The sequence below is a fragment of the Saccopteryx bilineata genome, chromosome 1 (genome assembly GCF_036850765.1).
Source record: "Saccopteryx bilineata isolate mSacBil1 chromosome 1, mSacBil1_pri_phased_curated, whole genome shotgun sequence".
Classification (NCBI taxonomy): Eukaryota; Metazoa; Chordata; class Mammalia; order Chiroptera; family Emballonuridae; genus Saccopteryx; species Saccopteryx bilineata.
The window spans coordinates 149,884,295-149,903,916 of NC_089490.1; the positions used below are offsets into that span (position 1 = coordinate 149,884,295).

Consider the following 19,622-nt stretch of genomic DNA (forward strand, 5'->3'; position numbering starts at 1 on the left):
GCTGGCCACGTAGGGGACCGCCCCGAAGAGCGCACACGCCCCCTTCCCTGGGTGCCACTCGGCTACCATTACTGTTATTAATAATTATTACTTTAATGATTCCACTTCCCCTTTTATAAATAAATTAGGCATAACCACATCTCAGCAAAACTTAAAGAAACAAATAGAACATCGTGGTTCCTTTAAACTTGCAAACTGGATGAAGGAACAGAAATATACACAAATGTCCTTACAGGGCAACAAGAATAAATAGTTAACATAGCAATAAGTTAAAACTACAAGAAGCTAAATTCAGCAAAAAAGTACAAGAAAGTTAACCTGGTGCCAGTTTATGTCTGGTATTTTTTTCTTCCTTTTTTTTTTTTTTTTTTTTTTTTAAATCTCTTCTATGTTTTTTTCTTCCTTTTTTGTCGCTTTTTTTCTCTTCTGTTTTTTTTTGTTGTTGTTTTGATTTTTTTTCTTTTTGTTCCTTGCAGCAGAAGCTCCACAGACGTTTAATAACAAACATCGGGGAGGGGTGGGGGAGAGAGAGCTGGGCAGTCAGATGGGGCCATGGCCAGACACCAAAGCAGGGACACCGGAGGAAGGTCAACTGAATCTAAAATCGGGATTTGCAATTTTCAGTTCTGACTGGGCCCACTGCAGGGGTGGGGGCTGCAAGGGCTCCCAGGGGCTCTGGCCTTTGGCTTCTGTTGGAATTTTTCTTTACAAAGAATGAAAACTAGGGGGATAGAAAGTCCAAACAGAAGCCAGGGCTGGGGCTCAGGATGGGGGCTGCGTCCACTGCCCTCACTCATCTGGAAAGACAGAAAAACCCAACAAACTGAAAGGGGATGACAAGTGGATGGGAAGGAAAAGCAGGGCTGGGCCCCTGGGCCTGTCCACCAGGAGCCTGGTGAGGAGGCCCAGGGCCTGGCCTACCCCTCAGCCTCATAGGCCAGAGCCTGGGCCCAGGGGAGGCTCAGCCCCAGGAACAGGGGGTCCTTTGGCCTCAAGTGTTGGGGGGGTGCTGCCTCCAGCCCACCATGATGCCAAAAGTGAACGAGGTATTGTGTGTCTGGATGCATGGACGCTGTGTGTGCATGCCTGTGTTCATGGGCGGCATGGACCGCTGATGAGCCGGAAGAGAGCTCTGCAGAGAACTGGGGGCAAGGGCGCATGGGGCTGAGTGCCGGGAGGGGCCCGGGCTGGTCTGGCTAGAGGAATCGGACTGGACCCTCTCACCTGGGCCTGCGGGACGCTATGGTCATGTCTGTGTGTTCCTGGGTGTTATGTCTGATTCTCTGTGACTGGGTGTCTAGATTGTGTCTCCAAATGTCTCTACCTTCACATATCCACATGTATGCATGAGAATATTTGCATGTCCACATGTGCCGGTGTCCACATTCACCTGTCTCCACGTCTGTCTGTGGCCATGTTTGTCCATGCCCATGTTCTACCGCTGCCACGTTGAACGTGGTCTCATCCTTGAGTCTTCTGTGATTTATCCGTGTGTGTGTCTATGTATATGAGTGTGGCTGAGTTCCTAACATGCCCAGGTCATGTCTCTGGCTCTGTTAGTGCTGCTGTTGTATTTCTGTGGGGTATGTGTTTCTCTGTGTGGCCCAAGGCGCCCAGCCCCTAAGCCCTGCTCCCTGTCTTTGCCCCAGTTGGTAAACATAGCCTGTCAAAATATTTTCTTTTTTTTTTCTTTTTTTTTTTCAAGTTCAAGAATCCCCAGTAAAAATTCTCCACGAGGTCTTTTTTCCCTTTTTACAAAAATAGAGTTTTTCTTCCCCTCCCACCCACCCCCTTATTTTTTCATTTTGTTTCTGTTTCCAGTCCCTCACCCAGCTCCTCACAATCCACCAAGGAGCTCTGGGCCAGGGATGCCCACACCCCTCTCATGTTTTGCTTTGTTGGGGATTATTAAACCTGTTTCCTCCCCCACTCAGGCTCACCTCGGTGTTGGGGAGGCCTGGAGGGCACCCCCAGAACCCCCCAAAGCCATCCCATGGAGGGTGGTTGAGGGTTGGGTGGGGTACTTCTCTGCTTTCTTTTTAGCCGAAAAAAGAAACAAAAACCATCGTCATGAACAAAACCAAGACGAGAGAGTGAACAGCCCAGCCTGGGGTAGGGGCAGGAGGATGGGGTGGGGACCTTCAGGCACCCCCTATTTCCTGCAGATCGACCCAGCCTGAGTGCTCACCCTGTGGCTTCCGCAGGGGTGTGGGGCCTCGTGCTGTCCATGGTCTGCCTGTGCTGTCTCTCTCGGGCCCCTTCTCTCTGTCTCTCTCTCTTTCTCTCTCTGTCTCTCTCTCTGCTGCCCGGGGAGGGTGGGGAGGGCGGCGGCGGCGGCTCAAGCCTTGTGCTGTTTGCTGGTCTTGAAGGACACCTGCAGCACGCGCTCGCCCAGGCGGTAGCCGTTGAGGCTGGCGATGGCCATGGCTGCCTCATCATAGTTGGTCATGGTGACAAAGCCGAAGCCCTTACACTTGTTGGTGGTGAAGTCGCGAATGACCTTGACGTTGGTAACTGCCCCGAAGGGCCCGAACAGCTGCCACAGCACACTCTCGTCTGCCTCCGGCGACAGGTTGTACACGAAGATGCACCAGCCGGCACCTGTCGCACCCCCCGACAGGCCCACGCCCGCCAGGCCGCTCATGCCGTCGATGGCGATGGGCGAGAACCTGGCGATGAGCGACAGGGGACTACTTTGGGGGTCACGCGGGCTCTGCCCTGACCTCAGGCATGCCCCCGACCCTGCTGTGATCCCATGACCCTTTGATAACACCATGACCTCTGATCGTTACTTGACCTTGGGATTCTTGTGAGCCCTGCATTGTCTTGACCCTGCTGTGACCCCCATCTACAATCCTACCTTCAGGTCTGAGACACCAGCCCTCAACCTTCACCCTGACCTGTACCCTCTCTTGACCTCTCACCATCCCTGAACATAGGGCCCTCATTGTGATCCTGCCCTTGAGCCCCAAACTACACCTTGACCCCATGACGTTTGGCCCTGTTTGGTCCTTGGCTCTGTTGACCCTGACTACTTCCACACACCCCTGGCCACCCCATTCCCCTGGCAAATCTTCCCACCAACTCCTGTTCCCATCCCCTTATCCCATCCTGATCCTGCCCTCAGCCATGTTGTCCCATTCATCCTACTGGCCACCCAGCCATGTGGCCGGAGGCCCACCCCAGAAGGACAGCACTCAGAACACAGATGTAAGTGTAGCCATTTATGCACCCCCCATCCTGTTATTCAGGGCTAAGCACAACTGTCACCTCTTGAGAGTGCCTCCTCTGACCCATAATATAACCACCTTCTCCCTCTGCCCCTCTCTAGCCTTTTCTTATTTAAATTGTATATTAACTATTGGCTCCCTCTTTTCTAAAAGGTTTTATTTTCTGTGGCACTCCAGTCCAGAACAGCTCCTAGTACACAGTCTGCACGGGGCTTCTCCACTCAACTGGGAGGGGACCCCCAGGCCTGAACTATTCAGTTTGAACTCTTGGGATTAAGTCTCACTGCCTCCGCCAGGCCTTGGCATAGGCCATTCCTGCTGCCAGGAGCTCTGCTTCCACTCTGTTGCTTCAGATGGGCTGGGGGCCACATCTGAGTCCCCATCACCTACCTGATAACTGTTTATCTGTCTGTCTCCTTTCCCACTAGGCTGAGGTAATTAATAACAGTAACAATAATCAGAAGAGCAGCTACCTTTTATTGAGCGCTCACTATGTGCCAAGTACTGTGCTCAATATCATTTCATCTCCATGAGGGAACAAGTCTGGCTGGGCCACACTGGATATCCAGCCGTAAGCCAAGCAGCCGGCACTCAGCGTGCGCTCAACAGCTCACAATGCAGTAAACTCAGAGCACTCACAGGGTCAGAGATGTGGACAATGTTGGGGGGCCTCAAGGTCCATCCCTTACTACAGAGCAGGAAGGAGCAGTCTGTGAGCCTTGGCAAGGACCACCAACAGTAACAGGTGAAACTCGGGCTTAACATGGGAACCAGGGGGCATGGCTGTGACCTGGGCAACACTACCCACCTTTCACTGGGCTGGAGAGGGTCACAGACAGGGCCCCTGGGCCCAAGTTCCAAAGTAGCTCTTTGTAGGCATTTACTAGGCTCTACAGCCCCCAAATCTCTTAATAGACATACTACTCTCCAACAGGTGCAGACATGGCTAAGCTGGTAGTCCAGGGGGTGAGGTGGAAAGGGTGTCCATCAGGGCAAGGGTCCAAGGAGGGACAGTGAGAGGTTGGGGGCAGTGGGGTGGGGGTACTGTTACCTCTTGACTCCGTAGGCCATGTTGAGTAAATTGTCCAGCCTGTAGAGCAGAAGGGGTGGTCACTGGTGGCCTCCAGGCACATCCCTGGCTGTGATCCAGCCGGCCCTCCCTGCCCCCACCCTGTAGGCCAGCACTGCCAGCCCTGCCCCCGCCACCCGCCCAGCTGGACACTGCCTGGCACGGACCGTGGTCACTCTGGCACCGCCTCTTGCCTGCCCTGCCACATCCTCATCCTCCCTTTCCCGGCCACCCGACCCCACTCGCCTGCCCCCACCCTGCAGGGCGTGGGTCCCCAGAAGGGCAGGTTTGAGTCTCTCCACTGTAGTGGCAGGGCTGGGCAACTGACAACGCATTTGGAGCTTCAGGATCCCTGTCCATCAAATGGGGACAAGAGAAGCTGCACTCTTACAGGGTCTCTGTGCAGAATAAATGAATGTGCCTGGCATACAGTAAGCAATTATGAAATATAAATGAGGAAACTGAGGCAGATAGCTGGTGTCACATGCCAGACAGGGAGGCAGTCAGAGCTGGACCCAATCAGGTGATTCTAAACTTAATGCTGACAATGCCACCCATAGTGCCCTGAGTGCACTGAGCACCTGCTAGATAGAAGGTCCTGGTCTCAGCACCCAACAGAGCCCCATGTTTCCCCCTTTGATGCCCTCAGCAGCCCAGCATGTGGGCACTGTGCTGGTGCCCTTCCACTGTGCCGGAATGGGTCTTTGGGATGGCAGCTCTAAGCCTTGGGGGTCCGGGGTGTCCAGAAGTGGAGGTGGCAGGGGGCTCACCGGAAGCGTTGTGTCTGATGGTGCAGGGGGCCTGCATAGCGCCGGGCTGATGACTGGTAAAGGTGAGTGAGCAGGGCCTGCCCTGTCTTCTGACTTGGGTTGTTGGCAAACTTGACCGTGATGGGCTCGGCTGCGCCCAGTGGCTTCTGCCCGTTTAGTCCTTTGATGGCCTCTTCGGCCTCAATCCTCTTGTCAAAGCGGATGAACCCCACACCCCGAGACACACCTGCCAGCGGGTGAGAGTGTTATAAGAACCCTGCCTCCTTCCGTGTGAGCCCCTCCTGCCCCAACTGTCGCCCTCCCTGCCATTCTCCGGTTCTCCATTTTGGTACCACCTCGGTGCCTGCGCCCAGTGCCCCACCAGGTGCGCCGTCCCCGACAGCCTGACCTGTGACCTGGTCCACCAGGATTCGGGAAGTGATGATGCGACCATATTGGGAGAAGAGCTGTTCCATTTCCTTCTGGCTCATGGTCTTGGGAAGCCCACTGACGTACAGGTTAGCATCCCGGATGGATGCAGAACTGGGTCTGGCATAGGACACCTGGGAAAGGGCCAGGCACACAGATATGAGGGGAAGACTCATTTCACAAATGGGAGAGAGAGGTCATATCCAAACCACCACTGAGTCACAGAAATGTGGCATCTGCTTATTCAACAATATTTCTTGAGTAGTCACCATGGTTGCAGCTGACCAGGGCATGAGGGAAAGGACATGGCCGTGGCTCTGCCTGCATAGAGTGATATGAGACTTGTCAGGAGCCACACCCCTGGGGTCACATGTCTCCATGAAGACCTCAGGGGCTCTTGTGTCCCCAGCTCGTGCTCTCATGCTGGACATCCCATCAGCATTAATGCTTCCCAGTCCTTTGGAAAGTGAGCTTGGGACACTGGCTTTTCCCAACTACACTGGGCCCTGAGAGTCACTCAGCTCCACCCTGACAACTCCCAAATGTCTTTCTCCAGCATGAACCTGGCCCCTGAACTCTACACCTGTGTGACAAATGCCTCCAGGCACCCCATGAGGGGGCCTCATGGGGATCACCCTCAGTGCAGCTGCCTCTGGCTCCCGACTTCCTCCAACTTGCCCCGACTCAGTAAATGGTAACTCCTCTCCTGGGTGCTCAGGACCCAGCCTCAGCCGTTCTTGATGCCTGAACTTCATGCCCACATCCAATCCACCATCAATTCTGTCAGCTCCACTTTCCCCAGTATCCAGAACCTGCATCTTCCTCCCACGTTCGTCTCCCCACTCTGGCCCAGTATCCACCACTACTATCCCCAACCAGCACAGCAGTCTTCTGCCCTGGTCCCCACTTCCAACCTCACTTCGCATGGCTGTTCTCCCCACAGTAGCCAGAGGGCACCAGTGAACATCTTAGCCAGATCATATCTTCCTCTGCTCAGAACCATCCATGGTTCCCACCTTCTTCAGAGTTCAGGTCTTTCCCATGGCCTACAAGGTCTTATATGAACTACCCACCAACCCCTGCCCTCATCTCCACTCACTTCCCGCTTAATCATTCCGTTCCAGTCACACTAGCCTCCTCCTTGTTCCCCAAATGCCAGGCATGGTCCTGCCTGGAACTCTCTTCCTTTGTTTTTTTAAGTCACAGTTGAAATGTCCTCCCTGTCCTCTTCCATGTGAATTGGGTCCCCACCCCAGCCCCATTCCTCTCTCTTAAAGCTTTTCTCTTAGAATTAGACACGTTTTAGTATGAGCTAGTTGTGACTTAGACACGTTTGAGTGTGATCGTTTGATTCATGTCATTGATTATGGTCCAGCCCGACAATGAAACTCTGCAGCTGTTTAAAAAATGGTGGACGTCGATACTGATTTCCCCCAAACAGTGATGAGTATTGTAAAGTGGAGGGAAGAAAAAGTCCATTTATAGAGCAGTGAGTATTATGTGACCCCATCTCCTTGTGTGTTTATCAATGTCCTGGAAACACGAACTGAAGGGTCCACCCCCAACACTAACAGGGTGACCTATATTTGGTGGGGGCAAGGGGTGTCATGAGTTCCTCTCCCCTCATTTCTGCCAAAGCCTATTTTCTTTTCTTTCTTTCTTTCTTTTTTTTTTTTGAAATAAACAGAGAGTCAGAGAGAGAGACAGACAGGGACAGACAGAAAGGGAGAGAGATGAGAAGCATCAATTCTTCGTTGCGGCACCTTGGTTGTTCATTGATTGCTTTCTCATATGTGCCTTGACCAGGGGCTGCAGCAGAGTGAGTGACCCCTTGCTTAAGCCAGCGACCATGGGGTTGTGTCTATGATCCCACACTCAAGCTAGTGACCTCTCACTCAAGCCAGATGAACTCCCGCTCAAGTTGGCGATCTTGGGGTTTCAAACCCGGGTCCTCCGTGTCCTATTCCAATGCTCTATCCACTGAGCCACCACCTGGTCAGGCCCAATGTCTATTTTCTTTTTCTTCTAAATTAACCTCTGGGTAGACAGGAGTCGTTTTCAAGGGTCTGGCTTTTGTTTGGGGCTGTGAGTTGTGAGGGCATGTTACTTCGCTAAAAATAATTAATTAAAAAACTAACAAAATGAAAAATTGGTCCGGGGTGGAGTGGATCAGGGTGACGGTGCTCATGGGATAGGAGAGGAAGGGTTCTAATTAACGCCACTGGGCACACCTGAGTATCTCCAGAAAAGAAAAAAAGCATATCAGCTGTAATTATTTTTTTTTTAGTTTTTTTTTAATTTTATTTTATTTATTCATTTTAGAGAGGAGAGAGAGAGACAGAGAGAGAGAGACAGACAGGGGGGAGGAGCTGGAAGCATCAACTCCCATATGTGCCTTGACCAGGCAAGCCCAGGGTTTCGAACCGGCAACCTCAGCATTTCCAGGTCGACGCTTTATCCACTGCGCCACCACAGGTCAGGCTCAGCTGTAATTATTTCTGTAATAATTAAAAATCATGGCCATGTAGGCCCTGGCTGGTTAGTTCAATTGGTTAAAAGCATTGTCTTAAAACAAGATTGTGGGTTTGATCCCTAGTCAGGCATGGAAAACAACTAAAAAAATGTACGACTAAGTGGAACAACAAATGCTCCCCTTCTCCCTCTCTCTCCCTTTCTCTCTCTGTCACTCTAAAAATCAATAAAAACTAAGCCCTGGCTGAATAACTTGATTGGTTGGAGCGTTGTCCTGGAGCACGGAGATTGCTGGTTCGATTCCCTGGTCAGGGCACATACAGGAGCAGCTCAATGTTTCTCTCTCTCTCTCTCTCTCTCTGCCTCTCTCAAAAAAAAATATTTTTTTAAATTTAAAACTCATGTCATGTATTTTACAATTTTCACTCTCCCCTATAGGTCTGTGAACTTTGAAGGTGAGGATTTGTTAATGAGTTGAAGTTGGGGATGATGAGAAGAGGGTGTCTGAGCTCCTGGGTGTGTGTCTGGGTCAGGGTCCATCTGAGGAACAGAGTACGTCTTCAGGGGCCTTTCCTGTCCTTCACGATGTGCATTAACTCAGGTTACTGTACCCCTCACCAGGATGGTGCCGGTACACAATGGGCAGCTGAAAATATTTGGGGCAGAATCTGCTAGAACATCTAGTCAGGATTGATCATACAACACAGTCACTCTGGCAGACACACAAACATATACATACAGTGTGTGCGCTATCCAATGTGCTATCCAATGCAGTTATGGTGACTTCCTAAGCAGGATGGTAACACAAAGCCTGGGTCACATTCATGGCAACTCTGGGATCTTGGATAATTACAGTAAGAGCTGCACACGTCTATCATACTGCCACACAAGCCCACAACATCACACATGTTCCATCCTGAATGGGGCACAGGTAGACTTTACTGTGTAGACTATATAACTTTACTGTGACATACCAACACCCTGTCACAGCCAAGCACACTCATGAAGCCCCTCCAGGTCAGAGCTGGAGTTGCAGTGTGTGACAAAGTACCTGTCAAATAAATACCATGTCCCACAGACAAAATAACATACCCAAAGTCAATAATAGCTGGATCTGTGTGATGATAGCCATTCACATAGCTACGGTATCCAATAAACACCATTTCACAGCCTAGAGTCATACACTCACACATAAGGTCACTAGGGTCCACCTTCACACTTGGGGGTTCCTGGGTCTAGTTGGCCACAAGAGACCCATCAGGTCACGACTTTGCCTCTACCCCAGGGAGAGGAAAAGATTCTTACACCTCTGTTCACATGGCAGACTAGGGGCCAGATGGGTAACTCTCCAGCCCACCTTCTCCCAGGGTTCAGGAGCAGATTTGTGGGGTGGAGCCTAGACACTCCAGGCGAACTTAGAGAGGGGGGTTTCCATGGTGATCCCCCCCCAGGGAACCTGGGCTCCCAGGGTCCCAGCTGCAGCTGCTGAGAGGGGGAGGTCATGGAGGAAGGGTATTGCACAAAGGTGGCCCACCCCTAATCCCACCCTCCTAAATCCTAATTAGGCTCCAGATGGCAGATGGGTCCCCACCTCTCCCCCATTTCCATAACAAAGGCAGGGGGTGGGCTGCCCACAGCACCCTTGGTCACTCTCTTCAAGTGCCAGTTGGGTGGGTGGGTACCTCCCTGAGCCTCCACAGAATGTAAGGGCTAATATTCTCCCCATTGACAAGTGAGGAAACTGAGGGAGAGGCAAAGCCACTGGCCTCCAAGGGGGCCAGCCAGGAAGGCTTGGGGAAGACATTTAAACACGAGGGGATAAGCCCTGGAGAAGGATAGATGGCGGTGAAGAGGGCAGTCCTGGTAGACAGGAAAAGGAGAAGGAAGGACAGTCAGGATGTGCACTAACGGGAAGGGGGAGAAGGCAGGCAGCACAGGGAACAAGGGCACCAACCTTGATGGTCTTTGTCTGCAGTTTGAGGCCGTTGAGGGTGTTGATAGCTTTGTCTGCATCGTTGGGGTCCGAGTAGTTCACAAACCCGTAGCCGAGGCTCTGCCCTGTGGGCAGGACCAGGATGAAGAGCACCCTCCCTGAGCCTGACAGTATCCCAGGCATGAGGGGTTGATCACCCACAAGACACCTTTTACCCCTATCATCCTTGAGATACCCCACCTGGGCCACACTTCTCTCCCAATTACACCTCAGAAACTTCCAGAGTCCCACCTGGCCCCATCACACATGTACACCTGAGGCTACTACCTCTGTCCCCTACCTCCCAACTGCCAGAAGCCATACCTGTGATCTTGTCCCGAACCAACTTGCAGGATTCAATGTCACCAATGCTGCCGAAGAGACTCTTGAACTCATCCTGGGTCATGTTCTGGGGCAGGTAGTTGACGATGAGGTTGGTTTTGCTGTCATCAGTGGCTCCGTTTGTACCAAGGAGTGGCCCATTGGGCAGGGCCGGGCCGGCCGGGCCCCCTGCCACCTGAGACTCCATGGCCCCGAGTATCTGCTGAAGACAACAGGCCACACCCACTCACGGCCCAGTCCCCAGGGGAATGAAGAGGGGTTCAATGGTGATGGATCAGTCAGTCAGATATGGGCTTGATCATGGGGAGAGGACAATGTTATACTCTAATAACCTTTTCTGTTCCTTGAGCGCTGAACAAAGCATTTAACATATGATTTTACTCTGAAAAAACCCATATATAAATACTATATATGCTCCTCTGTATATATGTAAAACCAACCTGTACATTGTCAGAATAATAAAATGAACACTTCTGTCTTCAGACTAAGAAGTAGAACATTTTGATAGTTTTGGAGCCCTCCCTCATAAGTCCCTCCCTGCTTATACTTCCCCCTCCTCCCACCAAAAGTAATTCCTATCCCAAATGTGTTAACATTTCATGCACAAATTTCCCACTAGGCGTTTACTGTTTTTCCACTAAGCATTTTTTTTTTAAAAAAAGAATAACATAACACCTGTAAATAATGAGTTTTATTTATTTCCCATATATACCTGTTATTATTTTAATTTCTCAATTGATTTTAGAGAATAAAGAAACACTGATTCGTTGTTTAACTTATTCATGCATTTATTGGTTGATTTTTAAAAAAAATTTTTTTCCAAATTTATTTATTGATTTTAGAGAGAGAGGAAGGGAGAGACAGACAGAAACATTTATCTGTTCCTGTATGTGCCCTGACTGGGGATTGAACCCACAGCCTTGGTATATTGGGACAATGCTCTAACTAAATACTAAATGGTCAGGGATTTATACCTGTTATTTATTTTTCTTGTCTTAGTGCAGGAGCTTCAATGTGATAGTACCTTCTTTATTCCTGATGTTAAATGAAATGTTTTTAACATTTCACAACTCGATATGATCTTTGCTGTATGTTTTTTGTAAATGGCCATTATCAGGTTAAGAATGTTTCATTTTTTATCCCTAATATCTTAAGATATATATTTTAAAATAATGGATGTTGGATTTTATTGAATGTTATTTTCCAACATTTGTACATATTGCAAAATGATCACCACAAATAAGTCTAGTTAATACTCATCACCATAGAAAGTTACAATTTTTTTTTCTTGTGATGAGAACTTTTAATATATACTCTCTTAACAACTTTCAAATATGTTCTACATCTATTTTATAACTAAGGGCCACATCAAGAAGAATTTTAAAGCCAAATCTGGAAGCAGAAGGAAATAGTGCTGGACTGATTGGTGTTGTCTGAATGGGCATGGGAAGGTAAAGCAGCCAGCATTTTTCCTTAGGTCTTCTCTTATGACATGGTTGCTGAATAGGCTTCTCGCGCCTGAAAACTCAAAATGATTGGTAGGGTCTTCCCAGTGGGATGAATTAAGAAAGATCTGAAGCCACATCCAGTTTCAGCAGGGAAGCCACTGTGATTGATTAGCAATGTTTGCTGTGGCCACAGAATTAGTCATCAGGTACACAGCCATCCCTGACCCAATATATAACGCCATAATTGTTCCCAAATAGTGTTCCTTATATGCCAGGCACAGAGCAAAGAATTCTATAGGCAATTTTTCTTTTCTTATTCATAACAACCCTAAAAAGAGGGTTTTAGCCTGACCTGTGGTGGTGCAGTGGCTAGGGCATCGACTTGGAATGCTGAGACCGCTTGTTCAAATCCCTGGGCTTACCCAGTCAAGGCACATATGAGAAGCAACTACTTACTACACATTGATGCTTCTGGCTCCTTTCCTTCAACCTTTCTCTTTCTCCTCTCACTAAAAAATCAATAAATAAAATCTTTTTTTTAAAAAAAGAGGGTTTTATTTCCCCTGCTCAACAGATGTCATGGACTAAAAGTTTGTGCCTTTTCCCCAATTCATATGTTGAAACCCTTACCCATAAGGTAATATTTGGAAGTGGGGCCTTTGGGAAGTAATTCGGTCATGAAGGTGGAGCCCCTGTGAATGGGATTCATGCTTTATACAAAGGAGAGAGATGATCTCTCTTCACCATGTGAGGACACAGCAAGAAGATGCTGCCTGCAAACCAGGAGGTGAACTCTCACAAGGAACTGAATCAGCTGGTGCCTTGAATTTAGACTCCCCAGCCTCCAGAACTAGGAGAAATAAATGTCTGTTGGTTAAGATACCCAGTTTATTACATGTTTTTATAGCGGCCTGAACTAAGACAACAGATAAAGATGAGATTCAGTGATGTTTGGAAAATTACTCAAGACCATGCAGCCTATAAATAGTGGAACAGGAGTGTGCACATGAAATGTTCTGATCCAAAGCCTGTGTTTCTGACTTCCACTGCTAGCCTAGTGCCAGCTCGAACACTTCCCAGTTGTGTTTTCTTTGGTATGCTACTAATGCTTCTGGGGCTCTGCTCCACTTTGCCACAAACTTCAAATTATGGTGATGGTGACCTTGGGAAGGATCTAAAGCCACATATGGGTGTAGCTGGAAAGCATTCTAGGATCACTTAGCTATGTCTGCCATAGGCACAACCACAAGAAGTGAAACAGGTTTATCATATTTGCCACCCCTGACTCATAGTCCTGCTATTAATAACTGTCCCGCTTCACTGAGCATCTACCATGTGTTAGGCACTGTGTGATGTGCTTTAAGGCATCATTTCACTTATTTCACCCAACACTTTTCTTTTGTGACAGTGACAGAGACAGAAAGAGGGACAGATAGGGACAGACAGACAGGAAAGGAGGGAGATGAGAAGCATCAACTCTTCGTTGCGGAGCCTTAGCTGTTCATTGATTGCTTTCTCCTATGTGCCTTGACCGGGGGGGCTACAGCAAAGCAAGTGACCCCTTGCTCAAGCCAGCAACCTTGGGCTTCAAGCCAGTGACAATGGGGTCATGTCTATGATCTCATGCTCAAGCCAGCGACCCGACACTCAGGTCAGCAATCTTGCGATTTTGAGCCTGGGTCTTCTGCATCTCAGTCTGATGCTCTATCTACTGTGCAACCGCCTGGTCAGGCTCAACATTTTTAAAGAGAGCAACACAGTCTCCATTTTACAAGAGAGGAAACTGAGCTCAGAGGGGTTGAGTGATATAAATGGAGGACTCCATTTCAAACCTGTTTATGTTGGACTTCAGAACTGATTTTTTTTTGTTTTATTTTTTTTATTTTAATTTTTTAAAGACTCTATTCATTTTAGAGAGGAGAGAGAGAGAGAAGGGGGAGGAGCACGAAGCATCAACTCCCATATGTGCCCTGACCAGGCAAGCCCAGGGATTCAAACCAGCGACCTCAGCGTTCCAGGTTGATGCTTGATCCACTGCGCCACCACAGTTCAGGCTGTTTGTTTTTTGTATTCTACTGAAGTGAGAAGTGGGGAGGCAGAGAGACTCCTGCATGCACCTGATCCACCCAGCAAGCCCACTAGGGGGCGATGCTCATCTGGGGCTTCGCTCCTTTGCAACCAGAGCCCTTCTAGTGTCTGATGGAGCTGTCCTCAGCACCTGAGCCAACTTTCCTCCAATGGAGCCTTGACTGCGGGAGGGGAAGACAGAGATAAAGGAGAGGGGGAGGGGTGAAGAAGCAGATGGGCGCTTCTCCTGTGTGCCCTCACCGGCAATCGAACCCAGGACTTCCACATGCTGGGCTGACGCTCACCCACTCAGCCAACAAGCCAAGGCCCAGAGCTGTTTTTAATAACTGTCGCCAATGCATTGGGGCAGCTCTGCCACCTTAAAGCTGTGTGTCCTCAGGGATAAGCTTAGGCCTTCTTGGGCTTCTCCTTCCTTTCTATTTATTGTTATTAAAAGGATGACAAAGAGAGTCAACACCCCTGCATCTTCAATGGGCTGAGATTGGCTGCCTGGAGGATTAATCTAAAGCCAAATTTGGGCTGAACGGGAACATGCACTTGATTGATTAGCAATGTCTGCACAGGCACCTACAGTAAGCAGTAATGCACATTCCATAAATCTGCATCCTGTCTCCTAACATTAATACTTTTCTAATAACATGGCCATGTATTGAGTGACTGTTATGTGCAAGACAAAATTTAATTATTTTATTAATTGATTTTAGAGAGAAGGGGGAGAGAGAGAGAGAAAAACATTAATTTGTTTTTCTACTTATTTATGCATTCATTGGTTGATTCTTGTATGTGCCCTGACTGGGAATCAAAACCACAAACTTGGCATATCGGGAGACTGCTCTAACCAACTGAGATGCCCAGCCAGGGCCATAAAATTATTTATGTGAGGATATCTAAGCAATTCTCCTAATATTGCATATTAGGGTACTCTTTTCTCCATTTAACAGTTGAGGAAACTGAGTGTCAATGAAAGGGTAGGATTTGTGCAAGGTTGAGCAGCAGGCAAATGATGGACCGAGAATTCAAATCCAAGGTTTGAACTCCAGAGGCCACTTTGCTAACGAAAATGACAATAACAGGAAAAATAATAACAGTAAAGTGTAGCTGAGCACTCACTCTATACCACACTTTGGACATCATTACATATAAATCCACTGTGTTGGCTGACTACTACTCATTCAACAAGTATTTACTGAGTGCCACCACGTACTGGCTTCCCCCTCCTCACTGTATGTCCTCTGATACTCACATTGCTTTTCTGGACCTCTATCCCTCCACTGAAGGGAACAGAGGTCCCCCATGTATGAAGATGGATTCTGAAATCAGTTGATAATATCTGTTCACGGGAGCCTGACAAGCATTCAGCAATACACAGCCCTATTTCAGGACATATCAGCTTTGAAACCCCTACTACGTGCCAGGCACTGAGCATGTGCAAAGTTTTCACTGACTTCCCACAATCAAAGGAAAAGCTGGAGATATATTCTCCTCAGCTTTCTCAAGTGGAGAAACTAAGGACAGAAAGACTGCTGACTAGCCCAAGATGATTGGGGAGGTGGTGGTGATGCAGTCAGAGTTTGACTCCTGACCAGATAATCCCAAAGCCTACTGGGTTACAGGATTCCCCCAAATGCTGTCCTCAACTTGGAGAGGGTTAGGAGGTGATTGAGGGGTTTGTACATGAGATCTTGAGCCTCAGCCTATGAATCTCACTACCACTCCATCTCCCTCCCCTCTATGTCAGGGCTTAGTGGGATCAGTGTCGTGTGTGTTTCCTCCATGGCTGAGCCAGCTAAGCTGCTAATGGGGATCAGATTGGTGGAGGTCACACCCACCCTGCTCCAGTCCACAGCATATACGTGGCCTAGGATGACACAGGGCTCACTGACACCTTTGAGGGCTTTCCCAAGTCAGGGATGGAGAGGTGAAGTCAAAAGGGAGGAAGGCCTTGCAGGGAGAGGCCGATGTCGACTGGGAGCAATGGAACCTTCCCTCCTACTTTCCAGCTCTTCCTCTGGGGATCTCTCTCTCTTTGTTTCTCTCTCCCTATCTCCCCATTTCTCTCTCTCCCCCTCTGTTCATCTCTCCTCTCTGAACCACCTCTGTCTCCCCCTTCCTCTTTCAATCTTTCCCTAATTCTTTTGCATCATTGCACATACAACTGACATACAGATTTTGCAGTGAACACACCTGCGGTCACTTGCTGTGTAGACCCTCCAGTGTTTGACCCCCATGGTCCCCAGCTGTGTCCCAGTTACAGTCCCCAGTCACAGTGACAGATGCCTGGATACCGGTGACAATAGGGCATTGAGTGGCTATGCATGGTGAGGATGAGCCACCACGTGGTGCTAACTGAGCCTCCCACTTCTGGGTCCTTCTCCCTCCATGCAGGGCCCTTACTGTCTCAACTTATCCCCTCACTTCCTCCAACCTGTGCCCATGGTGGGTCTCTGCCTGAATGCCCTCCATTGGAGTAACCAAGCCTCCAAGGCCCTTCTGTGACCTCTGACCACACCCTCTACTCTTTGTGCATCAGTTTCCCTTTTACACATGAGGGAACAGGTCAGAGAGTGGATGCAGGAGTTCTGAGGGTCTCCAGGAAGCCACACTCATGTTCTTGGACCTAGGTGAGCAGTGTGAAGCTCAGAGAGGGGAAGGAGTTGGCTTGAGGTCACATAGCAGGAAAGTGTGGCTTCTCCGACCTCATTTCTCAGAGCCAGGTGGGCGGGTCCCAGGGTCCAGGAGGGAGTGCTGCACATTGCCCCCATCCACTGTGCTCATCAAGACTCTAAAGAGTCCCAGAAAGCGACACAGTGTGTACACACACACATACACACACCCGAGAGAGACTGGAAGAGAGGAAGAAGGAGGCACGGACGCCGGGACTAGACAAAGAACGCGCAGCGGCGCCCGGAGCCTAGTCGCTCCACGGGGGCGGGGGTGGAGTTAGGGTGGGGCTAGAACTGCCCCGCCCCGCCCCCAGGAGACGCCTGGGCTGCCTAGTGGAAATCCGAGGGATCGGGCGAGGCTGGGTCCCCAGGTTCCTGAGGGCGGGGCCTAGATGGGCGGGGCGGAGCCAGGTCGGGCGTGGTCGGGCGTGGTAGCGCGCTGGGGAGCTGGCCAGCCCCGTGGCTGCTGAAAGCACCGGGCGCGGGGCGAGTGGTGCGGGCGAGCAGGCGCGCTCAAGGTCACTCCGCGGCCCATATCCTTGGCGGGGTGGGGCGTTTGGATCTGTTCTAGGGGGCCTGCCTGAAATCCGTACTCCATCACCCGAGGGGGCAAGGGCCCAGAAGTCGGGAACTCCCCCCGTGGGTCCTCCTCTCCCCTCCCCCTTCCCCTCACCGCAGCCTGAGGCGCCCGCGCGATGCTGGGGCCCGCGAAGAAGCGCCGAGAAACAAAGAGACGCGGCCGCGGCGGTGGCGGGCTCGCGGGGCCTCCGGGCGCGCCCCCTCCTCTCCCCTCCCCTCTTGCCGCAAGGTCGACGGCTCGAGGACGAGACGCCCGGATCCCGGGCGCGGCCGAGGCCCGGGGCGCGCGATCCGACGCCACCCGCTCCTCCGGGCTCTCGGAGACGCCTTGCCGCCTTGTCTTGGCCCAGCATTAGTGATTGGGGCCCTGCGTTTGCCTGGGAGGCCTGTAGGGTCCGGGCCTGGATGTTAAGAGGTATCCTCCGCCGCCGCGGCCCCTCCCCCATTCGGCCTGCTAGAGTGGGGGCAATCCTGCCCCCAGGGCGTCCTAGGAAGCCCCCCGAATCGCAGCTTGGCTCCTTAAGGCCTCTCAGGCCAGACACTAAGGGTCCTCAGCACTCTGGGCGCGGCCCTGTCCACTCCCAGGCCCCGAGGCTCGATCCTACCGCCCCACCACCGACCTGGGCCTAGCTAGGCCTGGTCCTACCCCCCCACCCCTCCATCTCCGCCGAGTCTCTGCCTAACCCCTTCCGGACTAGATTCCCTTTCAGCGACAGGGGAATACCTACAGTGACCATTCTTGTGTGCCCGGCGGGCGCGGTCCGTGTTGAGGGCGGCTCCGGGGGTAGTGCACTTCTTGGGGGGCGCTCGATGCTCACGCCGGGGTCCTACCCGGGCGGCCTCAGGCGCGACCGCTCCAGAGGTGTCGGTGAAGGTGGCGGCTTCCTCGAGGGCCAGAACGGGCCCGAGCCCGGGGGCGCGCGCGCGGATAACTGAGCCCCGGGGTGGCCTGCGGGCGGCAGGGGATGAAAAGGGGGAGCGGGCGCGGGAGTGAGAACGCCCCCTGCGCGGCCCCGCGGGGCCTGGAGAGTTTGCGCTTCCTAACAGAGATCGCGGCGCTCTGCCTTTGCCGTTGCCCTTAGCCTGGCCTGTCCGGCTCTAGGTACTCAGTCCCTCTTCCCTCGCCCGCCCTCCCTCCCACCCTCTGGCCCGCGCTGCGCGCTCCGCGATCTGGGCCGCGCTGCCGCCGCCCCCAGCCCTTTATATCAGCAGCTGCCAGCGCCAGCGTCGCTCATTGGCTGCAGCAACCGAGCCCCACCTCCTCGCGGCGCCCGACGGCGCGGCAGGTGGAAGCGAGCGCGCGCTGGCTCGGACTCGCTTTCTGGGCACTTGTGTCGCCAGGTTTAGTCCCTTTACACTTGCAGACCCTGCTTCCTGCCCTGGTGCCCCTTTTTGGGAGGGCTTTCTAGCCGGAATAGAGGACAGTCGCTCCTCTGTCTAGCACCCGGAGCTGGAGGAGCAAAGAGTGCGAGGAGTTATCTGTGGCCGACCGTTCGATCTTCAGGAGGTGCTATCTACCTACAGGACTGGAAGGAGACAAGGATCCAAGACTTCAATGGGCAAAGGCCTGAGTCCACAGATTTGGGGGGACCAGGTGTATTCTCCCAAAGTCAACGAAGGAAGGTGGGGATGGCTGGGTTCCTAGTCCGCCTGCAGAAGAAACTGGGATCCTGCGGGTTAGATGTCACTAAGGTTCAAAAGCGGGGACTGGCACCCCACAATGCAAGGGTACTCGGCACTGCTGCGAAGAGTGTAAGGAGGTTTGGGGCTTAGGGTTCCAGGCAAACACCGCTGGCGCCTTGTATCTCCGAGAAACCACTGGGCCTTTTCTGACTCTATGAACTCTGGGTGGGCATGATTGGTCCGCCTTTGGAGTCATGCTCCCTCTCTGCTGGGGGCACTAGGCCGCTTCTAAGGCGATATGGGGTGGCACATCTACCTTTGGTGCACATTTACGTCGAGGCGGCCTCCAGTCACAAGGTTTTCTCACTAGGGCGGGACACCTTCGAGGCTTCAGCACCACAGACAGCGGCCTGACGGCCCGGTCAAAGGCGCTGCGGGCGCCGTAGCCAGTACCCCTTAAAATCCAAGAGTCGCAGCCTTCAATCTATCCTCGTCCCTGCATGCCCTTTTAGGCTCCTGAGTATCCGAGACTGCCACCAATCTCTACGAGGGGAGCCTATTTTGACCAATCAGGGACGGCCCCCGCGAGAACAAATTTCAGGAGGATGCCCTCGAGATTGAACCAATGAGAACCCGCTCAGCAGAGAGCGCTGCCACGCTGCTGGAGAGGGAAGGCTAACCATAGTGGCTCGCATAATCTGGGCGGTGGCGATGTGGAACCTCTTATAGACGCTCTAGGGTCTGCCAGGGCAATGTGTCTGCTGACTCAGGGGACCCCAAGCGATGGCTTGTTCTCCACCTCATGATCCTCCCCGCTCCAGTGGGATAAGCAGCGCCTGTGCCGGGAGGGGGCTAATTCTGGGCGCAGACCCGACTGCGGTTCCCATGGAAACTACTGACTAGGGCTGTGCAGAGATAGCGAAGAGGACTGAACCTGGGGGAGAGAGGGCGGTTTGCG

At 51.6% G+C, this 19,622-nt stretch overlaps 1 protein-coding gene across 3 annotated transcripts; it reads right to left on the minus strand.

Annotated features, from left to right (window-relative positions):
• Positions 1–1,803: 1,803 nt before the first annotated feature.
• ELAVL3 (ELAV like RNA binding protein 3) lies at positions 1,804–18,155 on the minus strand. 3 transcript variants are annotated; one of them, XM_066274017.1, is made up of 7 exons: positions 17,770–18,155; positions 10,246–10,462; positions 9,904–10,007; positions 5,458–5,611; positions 5,070–5,295; positions 4,282–4,320; positions 1,804–2,690 (listed from the first exon to the last, which is right to left on the minus strand). In XM_066274017.1, the coding sequence occupies exons 1-7, from the start codon at positions 17,776–17,778 to the stop codon at positions 2,339–2,341; spliced, it is 1,101 nt and encodes a 366-aa protein (XP_066130114.1). In that variant the 5' UTR covers positions 17,779–18,155; the 3' UTR covers positions 1,804–2,338. The 3 variants fall into 3 exon arrangements, with proteins under 3 accessions (XP_066130114.1, XP_066130122.1, XP_066130104.1); XM_066274025.1 differs by having other exon boundaries at positions 1,804–2,669; positions 10,246–10,465; XM_066274007.1 differs by having other exon boundaries at positions 10,246–10,465.
• Positions 18,156–19,622: the final 1,467 nt, after the last annotated feature.